Source organism: Pseudonaja textilis, chromosome 1, assembly GCF_049901715.1.
Source record: "Pseudonaja textilis isolate UNSWEBS1 chromosome 1, rPseTex1.2, whole genome shotgun sequence".
NCBI classification, from domain to species: Eukaryota; Metazoa; Chordata; class Lepidosauria; order Squamata; family Elapidae; genus Pseudonaja; species Pseudonaja textilis.
In genome coordinates this window covers 308,224,620-308,249,387 of record NC_141990.1, presented here as the reverse complement: position 1 = coordinate 308,249,387, position 24,768 = coordinate 308,224,620, and the positions used below count along the sequence as shown (strand labels likewise).

Here is a 24,768-nt window from a genome sequence, read left to right as displayed (position 1 = left end):
TGGTGTTATTTTTTTGTATACACTTAGACATTTAACATATTTCAAAATGAGACTGTACACAATACACTTCATATTTCAGTTGCTTGCCTCTATAACAAAAGTTTTTACCAATACTTACAAAGTGATTTTAATACACTTTGATTGTTGAAACATCACAAAAGATTCTGGGTAATTTATTTTGATTAGATGCTAAGAAAACAGATCTTTACTACCCCTCTTACTTTAATTCATTATGTTTCAAGGGGATGGAGGAGACACAGATATTATAGGGGCATCCAATTCAAGTTGACAAATTCAGTTTTTCCAATTCAATAAAAGATATAACTTTAGACTAAAATGGGGGGAAACACCAAAACATTTTAAGCTGTTTTACTTTTTGGCAGCACAAGGACAAATAATGGACCCTTTAGAGAAAATTAATCAGCAAAATTTAATCTAGAAATATTCTCCCTATACTACATCTTTTTAGGGAAGAAATAATGGCAATACAGTTCCAGATTATCCTTCAATCCTATAGTTATTTTGTGCTGTACCAATACAAAAAATGTTCAACTTAAATACTTTTTCTGATCCCTAACAATTAAAAAAGTTTCTACTAAAGAGTAAGGCGTGGGCTATGTCCTCTTCTAGTTTAAACAATTCTGAAAATTGCTGAAGCTCTTTGGGACAACATGATCTGGATGGGTGAATTTGAATACTATATAGCAGGGCTGTCAAACTCCTGCCCATGGGTCAGAAGCATCACATGTTGGCCACGCCTGGTTTAGTGAAAGGGGAAAAAGTACTGAAACATCACGCCACCATGATGACATGAGTTTGACACTCCTGCTGTAGAGTAACTCTTAAAACAGAATATGGAACATAAGCTGCATTTTTTTTAAATCCCTTGAATTAGTCATAACCTGATCCCACAAGTTCTCAGAGAAGATAAGGGATCAGGATGAGTCAGAACCAGCATTCAAGAAAGGTTGAATACTGGTTGAGCCCATGCCTATCCAAGGCAAGATACCCTGACCTTTAACCGAGGATCTCCTTCACTCAGCCCCACCAATGCATCAGCATTAAAGAGGCAGCAACCAAAAACACAATGTTGATGGCCTACAGCCAACTAGAGTCAGTAGAGTTAATCTCGAAGAAGGCTAGGGCAGATGAGAAACAGCTGTGTTTGGGTGGAGCTTGGTGCTGGGGCTGTTTAAGAAACAACTCAGCAGGCAGAGATTTTCTGAAATGATATCATGTACTTTTTAAAAATGTGAAGAAATATTTCCTTGCTGGCTTCTTTCTGAAATCATGACCTTTGAGCAGTCTCAGACCGCTACCTGCTTGGTATGTCTTTAACATATACAAACTAGTCATAAGTATGGATTTATGACCAGGGATAAGCCCAATAATTTGACATTTGTCAACAGATAAGCATCTCTTTGAAACCTGAACAAGCAGGAATTAAAAATGCTGCTGTGGGAGCCCCACCTGGTTGGCTGCCAGGATTTATAGTAACACTGGTTTTAATTGGTACTGTATTCTATGCGCAGTATAAGATATTTCTCCTGCATACAAGCAAACTTAAGGTTAGTTGAAATAAGTATGACTGGCCTAATGTCCCCTAATGAGTTTGTTTAATGGTGGACTCAAGTAGCATCTCGATGTCAGCAGCATATAGAACAAAATTATGAGTCCTATACACATGAGCTCTGGAAAGCAGCGCTACTTACACTTGAGTTGCTGAAATCTAGCCAACTTAAAAAAAGTTGCATATGCTAAAATGTGCTAAATACGGTTCTATAGATTCCAGCTCTGTCAGATGTGTAATGATGTTTTACTGTTTATTGCTCATGTTTATATCCTTCCACAATCCAACAAGATTCTCGGTGATTTTATTGGAATATACAAACAACTAAAATATCCATGATCCATTTAACAATGCTTAATAAAGTGCAAAGTAATAGGCAGAACATTCAAACACTTTTCCAAAGGATGTTTTCAGCTGCTTTCAAGGGGGCAGCTAAAGTTGAGAGTTAATCTAAAATGTATAAGGAGGCTATTCCAGAGGTTTGGTGCTGCTATAAAAACTTGCCAAAAGCAAATCCTGAAACTGAGGAACCACTAGCTACTTCTCTCCAACAAGATCAAATTGATCAGGGCCAGTTCCAGTGGGCAAATGGTCCTAAAAATAACCTGAGCGAAACCATAAAGGCTTTATAAGTTAAAAGCTGGCATTTAAAATCCTCCAGGAGCCCAGAGAAAACCAATCCAGGGGTAGGTATCCCCATAGCAAAGGTATTGTCTCCCATCAGCAATTATGGGATAATATGGTATAACACTGGGTGGTCTTTAAAGGCAACCCCATGGAAAATGCATTGCAATAATCCACTAATATTCTGGTAGCATCCTATCTATGAATTTACTGTATTATCTATAAACCACAACTGACTGACATAAATCTACAGGTAGTCCTTGACTTAAGATCACAGTTGGGACGACAATTTCCACTGCTAACTAAGGTGAATGAGTGATTTTATAACCTTTTTTTTAACCGTGTTAAGAGACAAAGTAGTTATAAAGTGACCCATGCAGCCATTAAATGAATTAAATGAGTCAATAAATGAATCCAACTTTCCATGTGGACTGCTTGTTTGAAGATGGCTGAGAAGCAGAGGTGGCATTCAGCAGGTTCTGACCAGTTCTGGAGAACCGGTAGCAGAATTTTTGAGTAGTTCAGAGAACCGGCAAATACCACCTCTGACTGGCCCCGTCCCCATCTATTCTCTGCCTCCTAAGTCCCAGCTGATTGGCTGGGTCTTCTTTTGTTGCTCTGCACAGGAGAACGGAGCTAGAAAGCAGGTTAGTAGGGTGGGGAGGGAATAGGATTTTGCAGTAACCTTCCCCTGGAGTGTGGTGGGAATGGAGATTTTACAGTCTCCTTCCCCTACCACGCCCACCAATCCACTCCCACAAGGTTGCAAATGGCAATCACGACCCCGGAATGCTGCCACTTGTCATAAATAGATGCTGGCTGCCAAGCAGCTGAATTTCAATCACGTGACCATAGGGATGCTACAAAGTGTGACTTCATAAGTATCTTTTCAGTGTAACTTTGCTAACCGTAGTTGTAAAGTGAGGACCACCCATTCTTGCCTTTTAAAGTACAAGTGCAGTTTCATGGTTCAGCCAGAAGAGAGCGCTCATTTGCAACAAACTTCCCATTTCACTGTGTTCGTTATGAAAGGATGTCCCACAGAAGAGTATTAATATACTGTTGTTCGTTCTATGTCCAGCCCATGGAAATATAAGTCAGTTTCCTAATAGCAAGAGGAATCTGAAAGTGCAAATAGTTTCCCTGTGGGGTAATTCCTTTTTTTTCATTGAGAATATTCAATACAAGCTGGGCGGCCATCAGGCTTTAATTGGGATTCCAGCAATGGGCAAGGACTTCGACTGAATGGCCTAGCCCTAGATGATTCCTTCCAGTGATGTAACTGCATGAATTCCCAGCCAGTAAGGCCAATAGTTGGAGATCAGGAGAAACTGTTCCAACACAACTGGAGAGCACAAGGTGTGAAAGGCTGGAATAATGATACTAAATAAAAAGTCCTTAAGGCAGTTCAGTCAAATTGAAACAAATCATTATTTTCCCAGCTGCAATCTTTTTAACAGAGTTGGAAAGGACTTTGGAGATCTTCTAGTCCGACCTCCAGTGGTAGAGCACCCACAACTTCTGGAGGCAGGATGTTCCATTGATTAATTATTCCAGCTCAGGAAATTTCTCCTTAGTTCTAGGTTGCTTCTCTCCTTGATTAATTTCCACCCATTGCTTCTTGTCCTATCCTCAGTTGCTTTGAAGAATAGCTTGGCTCCCTCTTCTTTGTGGCAGCCCCTGAGATATTGGAACCCTGCTATTATGTCGCCCCTAGTGCTTCTCTTTGTTAGACTGGGCATACCTAGTTCCTGCAACTGTTCTTCATGTTTCAGCCTCCAGTCCCCTACTCTTCTTTGTTGCTGTTCTCTGTACTCTTTCTAGAGTCTCGCCATCTTTTTTATATTGTGACAACCAAAACTGGACACAAGATTCCCAGTGTGGTCTTGTCTGTAAAAGGAGATACTGTAATAATGCTAATCTGTTGTGGGAAGTCCCCCCTCCCCTCCTGGAAGAATGAAAGATTTTGGGAAATATTAAAAAGGCAGAATATTATATTTCCCTAAAGAAGAAATAGAGAAACATGCTCTCAAAGACAGAAAGCAGCCCCCTAGTCTGTCTTAATAGCCCACAGCAGATGCCAGCATTTAAGGGATAAAGAGCTTATTGAACGAGAAAGACAAGTGTCTAGATAGCTCTATTCATAAGCAAAGCAAATACTGCAGGCAGAAATCCATTCAAGACAGGATATTTCAAAACTCCTTGGCAGAATGGTAGGGTTAGCATGCAGTCCCTCACCCAAGATCCAACACAGGACAAAAGCCATTAGCCACAATCGGAATTACACCCTTTCAGAAGACAAATTCCTTCATTGCACCCCCACCCCCAGCAGTCCAAAGTTCAAAGTCACAGAAACCTGGGAGCTCAGATAAACAATACACCAGAGATTGACCATATTAGCTCAGACAAGCACCTAGGATTTGCATTTGTCCCCTTTTGTCTATAGAGCCAGCCATGACCCTCTAGGAATCTGACAACAGCCAATGGAATATTAAAAGACCTGTTTTGCACAGGAACAGGAAGCTCATATACAAAGCCCAAAGAAAGTATAAACCCCACCGGCTCTCAACTCCATTTTGTCAGCTGCCCAGAATTGCATGTGCTTGGTGGTTCTGCTTCATCAATAAACCCTTCTTTCCAATCAACCTCCATGTTTCCAGTGTCTTTCTCCCAGCTTGGAACTGAACCAGGTGGATTTTCCTTCCAACACTGTCTTCACAGAGCTGCTATGTAGGTTCCCGGAGGAATACATATTATGTGTTTTAAGACTTGGAAAGGAATTTTAATTGCTCCAAAGTGTGACTCATAGCTGTTTTTGCAGAATAAGTTGTGTCATCGATTCATCCTGGAGTTGTGGCCTGTGACTGGGAGCCATGTGACTCCAATAGATAGGGTACTCACATGAGCAGATTGCACCAACAATATGCTCTTCTGGCAAATTGAGCTCCTTTGGATCATCCATGTGATTCTGATGCTTGTAGAAAAGGGGGGAGGGCTTGCATCACAAGTTGCTACCTTCCACCCCATTGAATGCCATTGAGCAGGCCTGACTTAAGCCAGGCCTGAAAACTCATGACAAGAACTGAAATTCAATAGATAACATGAGAAGAAGAAACATATACCCCAGTCTTACCCAATATATGCCTGCTGAAAGGTAAGTAATTCTACATTTTTGTACCTGGGCATATTAATAAATAACAAACACACATTTTAAATAACTATGAGCAGCCCTGAATGCAAAGGTGGTTTGCAAGGAAGAAATTATGCCTCTTTAGGCAGAAATGGGTCACTGGCTCCCAGTTCATTCTTTGCTCAAAAACCTGAATAAAAATTCAATCTGTTTGGACACATGAAAGAAATTGTAGCTATGTGATCCCCCAAATAAAGTTCATCCCAGATCAGTTGGATTTGAAGAGCAGATGGCAGTCGTGGCTAGGAGGGCTTTTGCACAACTTTGTTGTATGTTACATCCATTCCTAGATCAAGTGGACCTACTCAGAGTAATCATTAAATGTTATACCTTATGATTCTTGGCTCTTGACGAATGTATCTTTTCTTTTATGTACACTGGGGAGCATTTGCACCAAGACAAATTCCTTGTGTGTCCAATCACACTTGGCCAATAAAACTATTCCTATTCCTATTCTATTCCTATTCCTATTCTATTCTATGAATGACCAACATGGCATGGCATGGGACTAGGTTATTTGAAGAACCTGTCTCTCTGATTACATCTACCCAACCCAACAGATCCAGCAGAGAGGACATCTGTTGATCCCATTGTGAAGGGAATTATACTTGGTGAACTCTAGGTGAATCTGCTTTGGTCTCTTCATGGAGCAGTAAGGCCAGCTTCATCACTTTTGACTTTCTAAAGATCCATCAAAACCTGGTTTTGCCATCAGGTCTGTTGACCCCATAGGTTTTATGGGATGGCTCCACTATTATTAACATCTCTTCATCTTTCTTTTTTTAGTTCTGTTTTATAGCTTTTTAATATTTTAACAACAACAACAATAATAATAGTTTAGTATTAACTGTTTTAGCTTGGTTCTACTCTTAGTGTAATAAGATTGGGACTGGGTTAGGGACTTCTGTCCTCACTATGAGTTGTGTTGGGGGGAGTGCACGAAGGGAGGCTCAGCTAATCTCATGGTACACATGTTGCACTCTGACAATAAAGGTAATAGTAATAATAAAAGGTCAGTTGTTTTAAGATGCGTGGTTATATAAACTTGATAAATATATACCATTATATTTCTCTGAATAGCACAGTATCCCCTTTGAGAGAATAATCCTTCTCAATCAATGTTTTATATAGAATTATTGAATGAAGACAATTATAAATCAGGAAGTAGAAGGATGCTAACTTTTGTACCTAAGAAATTATATTTCTGCACCTTCAGCATTGTGTGTCTTTTATGACGTACCAGCATTGGCTGCTGCCTTCTGCTTAATGCTTCCTTTTCATGCAACGTGTTGCCAACCTAATAAGACCCATAAACATGGACAAAACGGCAAGGGGTGCACCTCCCAGTAAATGCTGGGCTGCCATGATCTGTACTCTGTGAGATGACATAGAAATGCAAATGAGCCCATCTTTATTGATCTCAGTTTTAGCCACTGAAATCAATAGGGCTCACAAATGTTCCGTTTAAGGCTGAATCTGCCAAAAAGTTAATGTTCCACCCAGAGGGATGACAAACAAAGGACAGAGGAAGGATGAAGAAAGCCAAGATAGTGGCTGCAGTTGTGTGATCAAAGTCCCACAACAAAAGATTAAATGGTCGTGGCCACTACTGGATTTTTTTCATAACATCCTCATTGGTGCCCCAATGACAATGTCCAGATTTACACAAACTGCAACCCTTAAACTATGGTTTACAAACCATATTGGTATGTAAATTTATGACATTAAGCCACAAAGTGGCCTGTTCAATTTGGTTCAGCCATAGTTTACAGTGTCTTTTGTCTCCTGTCTTCATCAAAATATTAGCAGAGTACCAGCTATGTAAATAAATGGAGTTCCCCATCTCCCTTTCTTGCTGCTGTGGCAACATCACAGGAATAGAAAACAAGTGATAAATAATTCTTGTGCGGGTCTCCCTAGCAATAAGCCCACCCCTCCACTTGTTTTTCATAAGACAAACATTTAATCTAATCACTATAGCCAGAAGCTTGGGTTTATAACTCTGAGAGCATGTCTCCCTGTGGCTGCCACACATTGCATATGGTTGATAAGGATTATGCTTACTTTTGGTTCATATTGCTACATGGGGAGAAAGTCTGGGCAGGTATTTCTGCAGCTGTGGCCTGGTTCACTAATGCAATAAATGGAACTTAGTTCCTTTTGTTGTGTCAACAGCCAATTGTGGTTTATATTTAATAAACCATGTTTCATTAAGTCATGCCTTATGCAATGTAGGAGCTTAATTTCATATATGAGAGCAGAATAACAAAATAACAGTTGGAAGGGACCTTGGAGGTCTTCTAGTCCACCCCCTGCTCAGGCAGGAAACCCTACATCAGGGGTGTCACACTCAAGTCATCACAGCGGCATCATGTGATGTATCTGGACTTTTCCCCCCTTTGCTAAACCAAGCATGGGTGTGGCCAGCCCATGTGACACATCTGGCCCACATGCTGGGAGTTTGATAGCCCTGCCCTACACCATTTCAGGCAAACAGTTGTTCAATCTCCTCTTTAAAACTTCCAGTTTTTCACAACTTCTGAAGGCAAGTTGTGTTGAGTTTTGAAAATACTATAAGGCTCCTTGGTGATCACTTTCCAACCTGGCTTTCATGACAATAGAGCGGTGATTGCCTAATCTCATTACTTTGTGTTTAAAAATACCAGTGTATTGTGCAATCTGAAACAGTGATCTTTTATAAGCTGTGATTTTTTTTTATAAAAAAAGGGTGTTGTCTTTTGTAAACACAACTCTATGAATGATCAATGGACCACTTTGGCCCTATTGAATAGGAAAATCCAGGTGAAACCACACTTGTTAGATTTCTGTTTTCCTAACAATTGTTGAAGAAAGTGTTGTTTTTTTCCTTTTTGACAAAACCAGCCTAATATTTGCTGTCTTTTCCAATTTGGTTCTTGGGTAAAGAGGGAAGCTTTTCCATAAGGTCCCTTTGCAGGCCAATAAAAATCCCTTGCTAATGTTTTGGGGAGAAAGCCAGCGGTCCAGTGTCATCATGAAAGTTGCAACCTCCAGTTGCAGGACTGTAAATAACCAGCACTGACTGCTCCATGATGTCCTTAGGACCAATCAGAAAGGAGGTCTGAACCTTTAGCTTCCCCTCTAAGTCTTATTCGATTTCCAACTTTGGGGTAGAAGAAGAACCTGCATTTATTAGGAATGGCATCGGTATCTCAATTTTCTCTTTTCCAGGGGATCCAACAGAAATGGTTGTGTGGCTCTCCCTCACAAAAGCAAATCCCAAGCCCAATTTATCTTCGCAACTCTGCCAAATGATACTGATAGAATACTTGTAGTTTAGGGTTAAACTGTCCCTGGTGGTCTCTGAACTTGGAGGTTTCCACTCAGACCTTTCTTTCGTTCCCCGATGCACTGATGATGTTACCTACTGTGGTAATAAAACGTCTCCAAGAAACCCACCAAAAGTCTGCAAGAAACCCACTCAGAGAGCATCAAGGACCTCGGCGAAGTGGGTCTGGTGCGAAAGTAGGTGTCTCTCAAGACGCCCGTCTTGAATGAGGCGAAGGCACAACCATTCGGGGAGTGTCCGCTGGCAAGCCAGGCTGAGCGGTGGCGTTGGGGTGGGGAGCCGGCCGTGGCAAGTCAGGCTGCCGCTGGAGCGGAAAGGACGGGGCGGTCCGGGGACGGGCCCGCACGTATTTGAGCTGCTCCGACGTCCCGCCCAGCCTGAGTCGTTCTCTGCCGCTCCGCCGAGTCAGCCCAGGGTCTCCAGCGGGATCTGGCCGGGTAAGTCGGGGTAGGAAGGCGAGGACGGGACAACTTTTGGCGGGCGGTCTGTGTGTGTGAGTTTGTGTGTGTGTGTGAGGGGACGCTGCCCTCGTCCTTCGCCTCGCGCCATAGGAAGGAAGGAAGAAGTTGTGCTTCGCCCGCCATCATTTTGTTTGGGCGAAATAAAAGCGGAATCCGCACTTGTGGAGAAAAACGTTAAGGAAAGGAAAACCTGCATATGTCCGGATGGGAGACGTTCGTCCCGCCTTTCGGGAAGCCGAGTGGAAAAGTTGGCTGGACTTTCCCGACCCGCCCAAAGCAGCAATTTGGGCGAGGGGGTGGACTTCCCAACTGGAGCCTCCTGGAGCTGTCAGCCAGGGCCGGTCGGAAAGAAGAAGCGACTCGAAGGGGCGCGTGCGTGAGTCTTGAGACGCATACACACGCAGCAATAGTCCTCGACTTACAAGAGTTCGTTTAGTGACCGTGATTACAACGGTCCTGAAAAAAAAGCACTTAAGACCGTTTTTCATCCTTATGACTGCTGCAGCACCCCCATGGTCACATGATCAAAATCCAGCTGCTTGGCAATTGATGACGGTTGCAGGGTCATCCCCAGGGTCATGGGAACCCCTTTTGTGACCTTCTGACAAGCAAAGTCAACGGGGAAGCCAGATTTATTTAACAACCTTGTTCCTGACTTAACAAACTGTGGTGATTCACTTCACAACGGTGGCAGGCAAGGTCGTAAAATGGGGCAAAACTCACTTAACAAATGTCTTGTTTAACAACAGAAACTTTGGGGACAATTGTGGTTGTAAGTCGAGGACTCTAACTGTACATGTTAATGAGAAACAGTTCCCCTGGAATAATGGTAATAATTCAGAATTATTTGCACCACCAACAGTACATAGCTGACCCCTAAAGTTGTGGCAGACTTTACTGAGGGAGGCAAACTGTAGCTGAACTCTGCCCAACCTACCATGGCCTGCCTATTGAGATCATGTTTGAAGGTCCTTCACCCCAGCCAAATGCAGAGGTCTTCACAGGACCTTCAAACATGATCTCAATAGGTAGGCTTCATATGGGAGAAGTCAGACCTTTAAACATCCTAGTCCTCACCCATTCAAGGTGTTCCTTCTTTTCTGTCTTGATGGTAAGGGATCAACAGTCATAGACTCCTACAATTGGAAAGGACCTCAGAGGTCATCCAGTCCAACCCCCTTCGCACTGCAGGGTTTACTTCACTATCCCTGATAGATGACTATCCAGGATGTTTGAAAAACTCCAGTGAAAGGGGAAAAACCTTCCATATTGTAACCCATACTACTCAGATAGGTAGAATTTCTGTCAAGGGTTTCTTCCTAATTTCTAATCTGTACCTTAACATCTTGACATCACGTTCCATTTCAGTGTTACAGTATTTAAATGGCATCAGATAACTGCACAATTCCTGCACTTACCAACTTCCTGAAAGCAGCCACCCGTGTATAAGGTCAGGCCAGGAAAGGCTTAGATGCAGAATTTGAAAGTTGTCATCATCAGACAGAAACAACAGGGAATAGTAGATTCAGTCTCTATCTACTGTGCAGAAATCAAATGACAAATTGTGCCTTTGCCCCAAGCTGTTTCAACAAGTTGGGGGTAGCCCAAGAACAAAACAGTACTTTGATTGGCTTTCTGTGTCACTATTAGCCATGATTAATGCTTAATTATGGATTGGGCTCAAGCTACAGTGGATTGAATTCACACAATATGCTAAATTATTAACTATGATTATTAACTATAATAGCCACGGTGGCACAGTAGTTAGAGTGCAGCTGGCTGCCTGCAATTTGGCAGTTCAAATCTCACCAGGCTCAAGGTTGACTCAACCTTCCATCCTTCCGAGTTTGATAAAATGAAGGCCCAAATTGTTGGAGGCCATGTGGTGCTGACTCTAAACCACTTAGAAAGGGATGTAAAGCACTGTAAAGCGGTATATAAGTCTAGTGCTATTGCTAGTGCTATTGTTATCATTTTCAAATCACATTGGCTGGATTCATGGAAGATGCTCAGCTGAAACTACATTTTGAGTTAGTATAATATGTAAACCCAGACAAAGCTTAACTTCCTTCTCCTTACCTCTTCCTTACTTTATTGCCTTTAGTGCAAATCCAAATGTAATCTTTATCTAAAGTATGACCTTTCAGAAGGAAGGAAGAGCTGGACACAATTAGCATAATGTAGAGGCAGATAGAAGAGCCAATTTGGTGTGGCAGTGAGAAAATCAGGCTAGTAACTGGGAGATTGTGAGTTCTAGTCCCATCTTAAGCAAAAGTCAGTGGGGTGACCTTAGACCTGTCACTCTGTCTCAGCCTTGAAGGTGGTTAAAAAAGAAAGAAAAAAGGAGTTGGATACTTTAGATTAAATATATGGTCACTGTACTTATAAGTAAAGTAAGTTACAATAATAATAAAAACAGCATCTTTCATCAGCGGCTGGGTAACCATCCAGCAGGCATATTTTAATTTGGACACCTGTTCTGAGAGGTGGATTGAATTCGACTTTGTGACTTCTTCCAAATCAAAACCCTTGTTGCCTCCAGCCACCCATTTTCATTCTGGTGCTTTGCCTTCCTGGGGGAAGGGAGATATTTCTTCTCAGATGAACCCTAATGTCAGAAATGAGAACATTGCAGAACAGGAGAGATTACAGTAAGAATAGAAGATTTCTGGCCTACCTCTCCTTCCCACTGCCAAAACTTCAGTTCCTGGCATCCCTTGCAATCGGCTGCATGGCTGCAGCTACTGAAATGGATCCTTCAGCAATACAGAGTCACAGGTTCCATATCCCTGAGTTTCAGTATAGGAAAGAAAATTGAAGCTGTGAAAGGAACTTTACTCTACATTTTGAGGAAGGCAGGCAAAGGTGGTAGCAAATGGATCTGTTTTCCCTGAACCTGGTTCTTTTCTTGCGGATGTTTCTTTACCTAAACTGTGTCCCCTGACAAATACGGCTGTGTGCTACTTGATCACCATTCTCCTATGACACACTTACCCAGGTCAGTAGGAGGAGGGTGAGGGTGATACAGCAACTCCATGAAAGAGTCAGTCAACTGAATCAGCTAACTCTGAGAATTAGATTTAGCCCAAAATAAATCCAGCCATGCATAGGATTAACTAATGCTACAGTCAGTTGTGTTGTATAAACAGCTGGGGGGGGTAGGAGAAAGCAAGATTTTCCATCATAGAACTCAATGTGAAGATCTAGCAGTGGAGAACACGCCTGAGGACATTGTATACAGTGTCCACATTGTGGCTACTGCTGCCCGGTTGTCCAATGAAGAAGGAGCTAGCGATGCAAGGAAGTATGCCAAGACTCATGAGATATCAGAACAAATGGGTGAGGACATGGTTAATTCTAAAACGTTACTGGTTACTGTGATTATGTGAGTCTAGAACCACCAGGAAGGGGATTTGATTGAGATAATGGCTGACTGGTCAAAGGATACGGTGGGAACGGATGACTGTTTCATTTCTTGGTTTAACCACATTAAATGTGTTGCCACTGAATATGTAACATGGTAGATTTCAAGAATCCCCATCTCTCAAAGATTAGCATAGATATAATCATTTGATGAATTAAAGAGGCTTTAAGCAGAGGTGATGTTCAGCAGGTTCTGACCAGTTCTGGAGAACCGGTAGCGGAAAGTTTGAGTAGTTCGGAGAACCGGCAAATACCACCTCTGACTGGCCCCGCCTCCATCTATTCTCTGCCTCCCGAGTCCCAGATGGTCGGCTGGGTCTTTTTGTGTTGCCCTGCACAGGAGAACAGAGCTGGAAAGCAGGTTAGTGGGGTGGGGAGGGAATAGGGATTTTACAGTACCCTTTCCCTGTCACGCCCACCAAGCCACGCCCATCAAGCCACACACACACACAGAACCGGTAGTAAAAAAATTTGAATCTCACCACTGGCTTTAAGGTACCGTTTTTCAATTGATGGCATGAGTGGCACAAAGGGGACTCAGAAGTAATTTAGCTGGGATATAGGTCGAGCCTTAACAAAGTATTTAAAGGTTACCATAAATGAATATTTGGATAATAAAATAGCAGTGCATCCTTTTCCTTGAAAGAAAATTTTTAAACATGATATAGTTGTGCTCCATGCTATCATGGCCGTGACAAAGGACAGCTTTATATCTATCCAGACTACTCAATGACAAACCACTAAAAATTGATGAAGGATGATGAGGAGATATTAATTCAGCACTACCTACCAAAAGAGTGTTGTAGGGAACAAAAGTCTGAAGTCCTGTTTTATATTCCACAAGACCTCATAGACCAGGGCTGTCAAACTCGCAGGCCGGATGTGTCACGTGCTGGCTATGCCCATGCCTGGTTTAGTGAAGGGGGGAAGTCCCAATATGTCACATGACTCTGCCATGATGATGTGACACCCCTGTCATAGACTAATCCAATGCCCATTGATATTTGGCCAATGAAAAGGAGGATTAAATGAGTGAGTGAATTTTAAAATCTACCGGTAATCTCCCAGTATTGTTGGCTGGTGTTCATAGATTTTGTTCTGGTGCTTAATTAAAAAAAAAAAATCATGATTCTGTAGTGGAGGATAACCCGCTTGTAGCACATCCTCACAGGAAAGCTTTTTCCGAGTCCATCCCTACCATGACCTATGTAACACAAGGTTTGCAAAATAATTTTAAATTGTGAGGCGGCAGCTACATATCAAACATTCCAAGCAACTTAGGCAAATCAATTAGGATAGACATTACTTGTCCTCAAACATGATCTAAACCAGTTTAACAAGTTTTGATGCCTCTATCCGAGGGTTCCAGTGTAGAATCAAACATGTCGAACATCTTGAAAAATAAACATTGTGGATTCGGTTCCATTGATCAGCATGCCTCAGTCAAGAGGATTTAATCCTGATAACTCAGTTAAAAATGAAAAGCTTAGTACATGCTGAAAAGGCTGATCTTCTGTTTTTCCATATCCTTTAAAAACATAAAGGAGACATCCTCATGGCCCTTTAAATTTGGTTCAAAATGCCTCACAAATTGCTCTTTAAAGATAAGACTGCACAAAGTAGCCTTGGGGGTCATCAGCAGGGAGGACCAAAGTGGTAGCTATTACTGCATAAATGAAGTCCTTTTTATATTCATTGTGACATATATAAAAGGGGGAGGAGTTTTGAGTGTTTTGACCCCCCCCCCCCATTGTTTTCTCAGCCTTTGATTTCTTGAGATCATCGACTGCTCTATCAAAGAACCATCGCATAAAATAGCAAAAATAAGCCCTACTCCTCCAAATTCTGGCTCAATATTTCTTGTAATGTCTTCCGTTTCAATTTAGAGTACTTTTGCACAATCATTATTTTTACATCTGAGATGCTTCTGTCACCAAATATAAATTCTCATCCCTTCACTGCCTGGCTATTTAGCTCATTATCTAAGTGTTAATATTCCGGCAAGCTAGCATGTGAAAATCAAATGGGTAGAAGGACAACTAGCAGAGTTGTGGGTTGTTTGCCTTTTGGCTCTGTTTAACTAGGAACATGTTTAAAAGTGTGCAGCGGCTTTTGCTAGAGGCAAACATGCAAACAGCAAATTGCTTGGGTCTTTATGGTGAGAAGCACTACTTTCAAGCTGCAAAACATTTTTTTGAAAAAAATAAATGACAAGGACCATTTTTGGCTGGCCATAAAGGACATTATGAAACACATTTTCCATTCTTGTTCCAATTAGGATCATTTGGACTTGTGCCTCTTCTGGAGTTGTTTGTAAAAACTGTGCCCAAGGCAGCAATAGAGAGTATGCCGCACAACAACGCATTTTTGAAACTAGTTAGCGCATGCTGTTGGCAGTGGTCAAGTGTGAGGGTGTTTGTTATGAAATAATTTCCTATAGCAGAAGGAGAACAATCATTGCAGCACCCCCATGGTCACATGATCAAAATTGAGATGCTTGGCAACTGACTCATATTTATGACGGTTGCAGTGTCCTGGAGTCATCTGATCCCCTTTTCTACCTTCTGACAAGCAAAATCAATGGGGAAACCAGTTTAACTTAACAGCAGTTTTACTAACAACCGCAGGGATTCACTTAACAACCGTGGCAAGGAAGGTCGTAAAATGGGATAAAATCCACTTAACCAATTTCTCACTTAGGAACAGAAATTTTGGGCTGAATTGAGGTCATAAGGATTACCTGTGCTTGGTATTAATGCATTGCTTTACAGAGACCCTTCTTTCCTTCTTTCCTTCCTTCCTTCCTCCCTCCCTCCCCCCCACCCCCATTCCAAAATAAAGCAGTAACTGGAATCTGACGTGCATTAGAGGAAGTGTTTTCAGGCATACTGAATCCAGAGAAGTCCTAGAGAACATTCCAAAAAGAATGTTTGTTGATAAAGTGCTGTTAGTTTCCTTGTTTTTATTTTTCCCAGGCTTGATGTGAGCATCAGCCCGTTTGTATGTCTTACTGAATTAATTCAGGACAAGATTTATAACAGGGATACAATTTATATTATGTGATTGATAAAACTGCTTTCTTGTAATAGAAGACAAAGAGAAGAATTTTTGAATCAAAACTCTTGGTGTGGGAGTTCATGACTCATATTTGCATAGGGCATTTACTTCATCCAACACAAACAATGACAGAGTATTTTCTAAAGAGGCTTCTATAACAATTTCCCTGAAAACACAAAGTATGCTTATGATGAGTATGTGTGCTTTTCATGCTTTCTGTGGTATCTGAGGTTTGTATACTACACGAGCTTCAGACACCAGCCGAAAGATTGATCTTTCCCAACAAACAGTTCTGTGTCTGGTACAGAAACCAAAATATGTTTTAGGACAATTTTCATTGTTAATTGCAAGATGAGTCAACACCATGCTTGTAAAAAGCAAAATTCATTTGGATTGCTCAATGCAAAGTTTTGACATTGGGCTGCTTTTGGAAGCAGATTTCTTCAGAAATCTATTTTATTATTTTTTTAAAGTCCACCTCAAAACCTCCCCCATTCTTTTCCTTCATTTATCTGGGGCTTTCTTCAGTTTGAGGCCATTCGTTTTAAGGCTGAGGATTCTCAGTTCCACTCCTGAGGCATTTGGAAGGTAGCAAGTGGCTGATGAAACTCAGAACAAGCAAAAGACACTTGAAAATCTTCCTTTTTCTGCAATAAAATTTGACCAAACACAGGTCAATCCTAATCTATCTGTAAGTCTATTGTACAGTAGTTTCCTCCCCCACCCATCACACACACAAAGAGGAAGAAGGTAGGAAAAAAAATCCTCTTCCAAATGGTGCTTTTGTAATATGTGTCTTAGTGCAGGGGTCCCCAACCACCGGGCCGCGGACTGGTACCGGTCCGTGGAACATTTCCTACCGGGCCGCCGGTTTGCTGGGTGCTGCCATCTTGTTTGACGAGAAAGTGCTTCCGGGTGAGCTTTTCCAGTTGGAAAGTGGTGTTTGGGTGCTGAAAGAATCCTCGCGCCTTAGTTTCATCGAAGTGGGGGGACTTCGAACGAAACTAAGGCGTGAAGATTCTTTCAGCACCCAAGGCAAGGCGAGCCGAGCGATCATCCCGAAGCCAAGCCCATCGACAAAGGTACAAAGGAGGAGTTGAAGGTGGTGGGGAGAAGCGGGGGATGGCTGGCTGGCTGGTCGCTCGCTCTCCTTGCCTTGTCATGCGTGCTGATGCCGGTACCGGGCCGCGGATCATTTTCTGATGCCGGTACCGGGCCGTGGCACAAAAAAGGTTGGGGACCACTGTCCTAGCGTATTTTGTTCATTGGACTCATCTAATTGAAATGGCCTCCACTGGAAATTCTGGTGGGCTACATAGGAGGCATTTTGGTCTAGTGGTTAAGAAACTAGGCTAGAAACCTGGAGATGGTAGGCATGAAACTGGCTGGGTGACAATCTATTACATTTTAACCCACCTGAGATGGAAAATTGGAGGAGGAAGGATTATGTTTGTCAACTAGAATTATTTTCAAAAAAAGTAAAGAGATATAAATAAATCAATTTTTTTTAAAAAATGTACAGCAGGACATATGAACCTTTTCAGATAATTAAAACATTTTAACAATTCTACACAATCTTGCGGGTGCTCCCTAAACCGTATGTTACATTATTTTTAAAAAATCTTGAATTAAAAATGTTCAGAAATGTATGAAATCTCACACAAGAATATAAATTTGATTTACAGATTTGATTAGCTCATGACATTTGTAGCATTTAACTGGCTTTTGAATGGTTTTCAGTTTTGAATTTATTTTTTTGAAGTCCTGGAGCACCCTCTACTGACATCATAGGCTTCACTGTGTCCAGGGAAATGTTGTTACTTATCCCTTTTCTTCCCTCTGTGTTTAAATTGCCAAAACATAGAAAGAAATGTGTGTCCAGGTACAACACAAAACCACATTATTTTCTAGCAATATAGTCATTGGTTACATCAGGGATGTTAAACTCGCGGTGTCATGTTGTCGTCATGTGACATATCATGACTTTTTCCCCCTTTGCTAAAATGAGGGTGGGTATGGCACCCCTGGGTTATATAGATTGCATTGTCTTCGTTTTTTCCATTCTGCAAAAGGCACACAAATATATTCCCAGTTTCACATTTTTTCTCTTACATTGAAGTTCTACCAAGATCTGGGCTGGACCCCAGAGTCTCTAAAATATCCTGAGCTCTTCTAATTAGCCTGTTGTCTCTTTTGTTTCAGGAAGATGTCTGACGGATTTTCGGTAAGTCTGAAGAAAATGGTGCTTTTTAATGCCACATTTACTTTTCCTTTTATTTTTAATTATTATTAAATCTATGCTCCACTTTTCTTTTAGACCCTCTGTCTTTTTTCTAGACCCTCACTCTATTGTCGTTTAAAGAAGGGGCATTAATAAATTGCTGTAGATCATGCAGCTTTCTGGGAAAGCCAAAAATTCAGCAAAAATATTGCTACTGGCTGGGAAAAAGGGTTCTATGTAACACATTCTTTATTTTTCTCACAGCTATCAGATGCCCTGTCAGGGTCCAACAATCCTAACCCAAATATGCAACCGAATCCTTGGGGGAATCAGCCTGGAGCCTTCTCAGGTTATCCCGGAGCACCAGGCGCATTTCCTGGAGCACCAGGCACTTTTCCTGGAGCACCAGGCGCATTTCCCGGAGCACCAGGCGCATTTCCCGGAGCACCAGGAGCATATCCCGGAGCGCCAGGAGCATATCCCAACATACCAGGAGCATTTCCCGGAGCACCAGGCACATGCCCAGGAGGAATAGCAGCACCTGGAGCATATTTTGGAGGCCCACCAGGGCCCGGCACATTTTCAAACACACCAGGAATGGTTCCACCAGGGGCCTCAGGAATGTATCCTGCTCCTGGACAGCCCCTAAGTGACAGGGGAGCACAGCCAACTGCACCACAAAGTGGACCTGGAGGATTTTCTGGCCCATTGGTGAGAAAAACTATGTTCATGTTTCTGATCTGTGCATGGCAAGGGGGTATCTGCATTTTTTTTCTGTTCTTGATTAAAGATTTCTCTTTTTTTAAAACAAAGGAACAGCAACTCTTATTGGTAAGACCAAAATTAAACTCTGAATGTTTGGTGGGTGTTCAAATATTTCACTTCGAGAACTTTTGGCTCCAAACTGAAGGTCCCAAAGTCTAGTCAAGTAGATGCAGATTGAACATCAGTGATGATTTATTGTAAATACATTTAATGACACTCAAGCCCAACACATAGAAGGGAATGTGACAGGATTGCCAGGCCCCCAAAACCAAAAAAGATGCTGGGGTCTTCTGAGGAGTTTCCTTTGTTGTTCTTCATCCATAGACAGAAATTTTGCTCAACCAAAGTGAACTACTTGCACTATGAGAACTTATAGGGATGACTTAATTCTTTTCTTCCCACATAAATTGTCAGGAGCAAGAAACCACGAGTCCAGATAGTGTTCAAAAGCTCAGTGAGTTTATTCCATGCAACTTATACTAATGGATCTACTAATGGTCAGATCTACTAATTGTCTAGGCGAATTGGCACCAGATAAGAGTCAACAGACTTCAATGGGTGGACTGGACTTGGGTCTCTTTCAGGGGCATTAGGGACTCCAGACTGATGATAAATTTGACCCTGCCCTCAGGCTCCATCTGGTCATCTACATAAACTTTGCTGCCTCTTGCTTTTCTGGAATGCACTCCCTCCTGGGATTCATAACCACAGGACAGAGATACAAACTAGAGGCAGAATAATTTGGAGAAAACCTTTATCTGAGACCAAGAGGAGGCCATAAGGAAAAGGAGTCCAGAAATACCTTTACAAGAAAGGGGTTTGTGATGAGAGGAGATATATTTGTAATAAAAAGAAAGCCAAAAGTCAAAACAGGCTACAGTATTAGACCTGTTGGACTGTGTGCTCTTTAATTTTGTTAACTGGTTTGTTTTGACTTGATGTAATCTGTTTTTGTCTTCAGAAAGTCCCGTTTGACCTACCCCTTCCGTCAGGACTTGTGCCTCGCTTGTTAATAACTATGACTGGGACAGTGAATTCAAGGCCAAACAGGTAATAAGGCAGGGGGGATGGAGTGGTGGGTGATAGTGGTCCAGTTTCTTGAAGAACAGTTGGGTTTATTGCGGGAGGGACTGCCCTTTGGCATCCATTACTTGTGGGATTAGGAGGACCAAATTAAATCAAGGATTCATTAGGATTTGTGTGTTGTGAGATGATGGTTATAACCAAAACCCTCCCCTTTATTACATGTACTTAGACTATTCTCCAAAAGTGTAGCCAGTGGGATATAATGGGTAAGGTGTTGGACAAGGGTTAGGAATGATCTTTCACAGACTTGCTATTGTGGGGTAAAAAGGAAGGGAGATCTCCTTGAGATCTAAGATAAAAAGCAGGATATAAATCTAACAATGAGAGTGGGGGCACATTTTGACTCGATCAATTTGGAGGGTTCTGTAGGCTACAGAAAGAATGCTGGAGGCTTACATTGCAGTCTCCCCGCCTCCCGTTTGCAGCTCTGTATTAATTTAATTAAAATTGAAATTAAATGAAAGTCAGTCCTTGTCATGCATCACCCACTTCTTTGTCTTAACTCTGAGCATACCACTAGCAGGTCACTCCAAGGCCAAGTGAGGTCTGTGGCCCAAAAGACATTAGACCTATTTGCTATGGCTGGAGCTGGGGAGCTTATGTAATGCCTGAAGATGTCTCCTTTGGGCCTTCCTGGTACCCCATCCCACCTCACCTTCTTTATTGTTGTTGCTGTTGTTATTTTAAATGCCATGCTGGTGGGGTGCAAAGCAGGGTGCCAGCCTGTAACCTCCTCTTTAATTGTAAGGATATCTGAGGAGTGGCTGTCCTCTTGTACTTAGTCTGGGATTGTGTCCACCTGCCCAGAAAACTCTTGACTTGCTTCAAACACTCAGGACATAAATAGGAGACATTGTAATTGACTATTATTTCTATAACTCCCACCTGTCCCTCTTTATCTTCTGGTTTTATTAAGCCTCTGTGATTTTAACTTTCTAAGAATGCGTATGGAACCAAAATGGATATAAAAGTATGATTAGAAATAAAGTTTATATGTGAGGAGTGCTCTGCTTTACAGGACACAAAGTTCTCATTTAAAGTTTTAATAGTAAAATAAAGTTGCCCGATGATACAACAGGGGGTGCCGCACTGCAGATCCAAGTTTCAAGTTAATAATTAATTGGATGAATGTAATAAATAGAGAAGCTTTGTTTTATAAGCTTCCTGTAGAACATTGGTCTATGGAGATTCTCAGTCATCCAAGTCATGGTTGTCCTAAAGGTGCTTTTTCAAGAGGTGACTGGACTTTCTGGTTTTCTTTGAAGATGTTTCACTTCTCATCCAAGAAGCTTCTTCAGCTCTGACTGGATGGTGGAGAATGGAAGGATTTATATGCCTTGCAGATAGCTGGTCGTTTGCATTGCATAGATCAGGGGATCAAACTGGATTTCTTTGACGGCCACATCAGCATTGTAGTTCTCCTTTGTGGGATGCAGTAGAGGGGTTGGGACAGATGCCTCCAGCATCTTGCCAGCCCAAATGGGGTGTGGGGGGTCCACACGGGGCCCCCCTGCACCTTGTTTTTACCTTCCATGGCCTCCTGCAACACTTTGCCAGCTGAAAACGGGCCCTGTGGCCCATTTTCGGCCTGTTTTTGCCACCAGACACCATGGGCCGCTAGTTTGATATTTCCAGGCTGGCTCTGTGGGACGGATTTAAGCATCCTGTGGGCCAGATCCGGCCCACGGCCTTGAGTTTGACACCTCTGGCATAGAACATTGGAATAACAATTTGTGTGTCTTCATTTCTCACAGATTTCAAGTAGATTTGAAGAAAGGCAATGACATTGCTTTCCACTTTAATCCTCGCTTCAATGAGGACAACAGGAAGGTGATTGTATGCAACAGCAAGATTCAAAATGTCTGGGGGACGGAAGACCGGACGGCACCCAGGTTTCCTTTTGAAGCTGGCAAATCTTTTAAGGTAAAGTTTTTGCATCGGTTATCCTTTTGATAGCTAAGAATTAACTTGATTGCCTGGAAATTATTTATGCAAATATTGAAGGGACAGTTTAATTTACCTGATTCCATTTCTATGATTCAGTTTCTGGGTCCGGTGTTCATAACATTTGAGACCACTCCTGTCAGAATCCCCAGCAATACCCAAACTGAGTGGGAATTTTAAGAGTTGGGAGTTGTAGTACCCCTGGAGGGGTTTCCAGTTAAGGAAAACGAGTTGCTTATATTATGTTCATTCAACACAAGCCGGAAAAATACCTAGTGATTGCCTTTGAACAATATGCTAAGCTTTACTGTTAATTTGGGTGTGTATCTATGCAGTAGGATATTGTACAAGTCTTAAGTTATTTAATTAGTATATGGTTCAATTTATTACACAGAAAAAGGCTCAATCACTAACCTTTTTAAGTGAGCCCTGTGAATTCATCTAATCCTGCTGCCGTTTCTGCATAGCTCTTAAAGAAGGATGGATAACTGATTCTGATAGGAGGGTGGCAAATCAGATGACATCAAACAATGAGTAGGAAGCTTCTCCCTGCCCCCAGAGGGATGGCCTCTGACAGACACCCTCATTTTCCTTCAAGTAGACCATTGTCATTCCCAGTGTACTCCAACAGAGACAACCATGCAACAAAATTTCATTTTAATGTATGCTGATTAGTGTAAAGTGATAGTTATTCTAAGCATAGAGGTTCTTTGAAGAGTACCAGAAAATGGTAAAAACTATTTAAAATGAGAGTAGAATGCAACAGAACATTTATGTCAACTCAGTTGAATTGAGTTCCAAAAGCTTTAGTCAATATGGTCTGGTTGCATTAGTCTGTAACAAAGCAGAAAAACTTTTTGTGGCGGGGTGCGCTTAAAATATTTATGCTATCCAAAGAAGAATGTATTTTTTTAAAACAAACACTTGCCCCAAAACCTGTGATGCATTGCTCTCTTGATGCTGGGATGGGGCACTTTCCCCAACACATTTCCTGGTTTCATGCAATATTTGTGGTGCTTTTTTATGTAAGCATGACAAGCACAAGATGGTAGCTCTGCAAATCCATTGTGCCCAGTGCAAAAAAGCAAGATTCAGGTTGCATGAATTCATGGTATTTCTGTACTTCTTAGTTATGACTTTTTGGCAATTTGTCCTTTTACAGATTCAGATTCTCTGTGAAGCAGATCACCTGAAAGTAGCTGTTGATGACGCTCATCTCATGCAGTACAAACACCGTGTTAAAGAACTGAATCAGATCACCAAGCTGTCTGTTTCTGGTGATGTCACCCTCACCAGTGTCATGCCTTTCATGATCTAAGCCAAGCCTTTGGCCCATTGCAGCCCTAGTGCTCAATATCCCTGTAAAAGTGGTTGTTGGTGGTGTTTTCTAATATATTAAATAGACTATATTGGGTAGTGACTAATAAAACTCTTAAAGATACAAGTCTTGGAAACAGATAGTTTTAGTCAGAATTAGAGTTGTAAGCTATTGCAATCGTAAATTTAGGCATCATGTGACTGGACCTGATTTTTTTCAGCCTTCTTTACCATGGTTGTAAAGCGAATCAATTTTACCCAATGGGTATTTTTTACTGGAAACCAGGAGTAAATGTTGGACAGTGTCAAAAAAAAAAATGACATTACCATGGAACACTGCAAATAGCTGTAAAGGTGAGCCAGTTGTCTTTAGTGCCCACAATGCAATCATGTGAGTGTAGGGCATGTGTATGTGGCCACTGTAATTTTGGGTTATAAGTAGCTTTGGGGGAAACTGTTGTAACTTTGAATGATTGTTAAGTGACCGGTCATGAGTCAAGGACTACCTGTATGAATACATAGTAATAAATTCTGATTTCTTTCTGCAGTGTGTCATTTAGCATTCCAAATTCTTAGCTTTATTTTTCAAGCCTTCCAAGATTTGGCTTGTTTCAGTGACATTCTTCCTACAGAATTATATATATATATATATATATATATATATATGTGTGTGTGTGTGTGCATGCATGTTTTTGCTGTGACTTTTTATCTTTTTTAGCCATATAGAAGGACTGCAATAACTGGTAATGAAGAAGTACTTAGAACAGTGCTTCCCAAAATTGACAACTTTAAGACATTCAGTATGTACTTCAACTCTTAGAAGCTTGCTGGCTAGAGAATTCTGGGAATTTAAGTTCACATCTTAAAAGTTGCTGAGATTGAAAAACACGACTTAAGAGTACAGGGAACACCTGTTCTGATGCTAAAAGTATTAAGTGCATTCACCAATCTACAAGAAAGTTATCAAGAGCACATGCCTCAATCTTTTGAATTGCTGCTACTCATATCGGAAAGATACATTGGCTTGATTCACAATTGCATTAAATTATGGATCGCTTCAGGCTTAGTGTGTGGTGTGAAAATAGCTAGTCAGTGGTTGGTCGATCAAGGTTTATAGATGATAGATGTCCGGTTCACCAAATTTACCATTTGTTCAGTGACATTTTTATGATGATGATGAATGGTGGTTCAACTGGTCCTTGGAATTATGGCTGTCCCAGAATCCCTGTGGCCACGTGATCATGATCTGGGTACTAGGCAACCCATTCACCCTTCCCACTTGTTGCCAAGCACCCCATGATCATACGATTGCCATTTGCAACCTTCCCTCCTGGCTTTCTCAGAAAGAAAAGTAGGGAAGCTGGCAGAGAAGATCACAAGTTGCTTGGATAAACCTCCCCCACCTGCCCCCATTCCCCAGCCCCTCCATGCTTGTCCTACATTCGCTAGTTGCAGACCTTGGAACTCTCATGGCACCCTTCAGTCACCCTCCCTGACCAACATTGCACCTCTTGTCCACTTTCACCAACTTGTGTGATGCCTCATATGCGCTCCTGCAAGCTCTTCTCCACCCACGTAGTGCCTCTCGCACATAGTCCTTTAACCACACCTCCCATGGATTCTCCTTTACATCCCCTCACTCCCTCCCCTACCTGGCAGTAGCCACTTATCTGGGACCTGGAACTTCCCGTCAGCTTCCCGACCAACTTTGGTTGTGGGAAGCCAATAGGAAGTTGCCTTACCTAAGACTGTGGGATTCAGTTAATAGCAACTGGAACTGTA

The 24,768-nt window shown here is 41.8% G+C and overlaps 1 protein-coding gene across 4 annotated transcripts; it reads left to right on the top strand.

Moving 5' to 3' along the window:
- Positions 1–5,095: 5,095 nt before the first annotated feature.
- LGALS3 (galectin 3) lies at positions 5,096–23,536 on the top strand. 4 transcript variants are annotated; one of them, XM_026698704.2, is made up of 6 exons: positions 5,096–5,348; positions 17,856–17,877; positions 18,139–18,585; positions 19,601–19,689; positions 21,480–21,648; positions 22,832–23,536. In XM_026698704.2, exons 1-6 carry the CDS (start codon positions 5,296–5,298, stop codon positions 22,985–22,987), a joined length of 936 nt encoding a protein of 311 aa, XP_026554489.2. In that variant the 5' UTR covers positions 5,096–5,295; the 3' UTR covers positions 22,988–23,536. The 4 variants fall into 4 exon arrangements, with proteins under 4 accessions (XP_026554489.2, XP_026554492.1, XP_026554490.1 ...); XM_026698707.2 differs by lacking the exon at positions 5,096–5,348 and adding an exon at positions 9,092–9,149 and having other exon boundaries at positions 17,860–17,877; XM_026698705.2 differs by lacking the exon at positions 5,096–5,348 and adding an exon at positions 9,092–9,149.
- Positions 23,537–24,768: the final 1,232 nt, after the last annotated feature.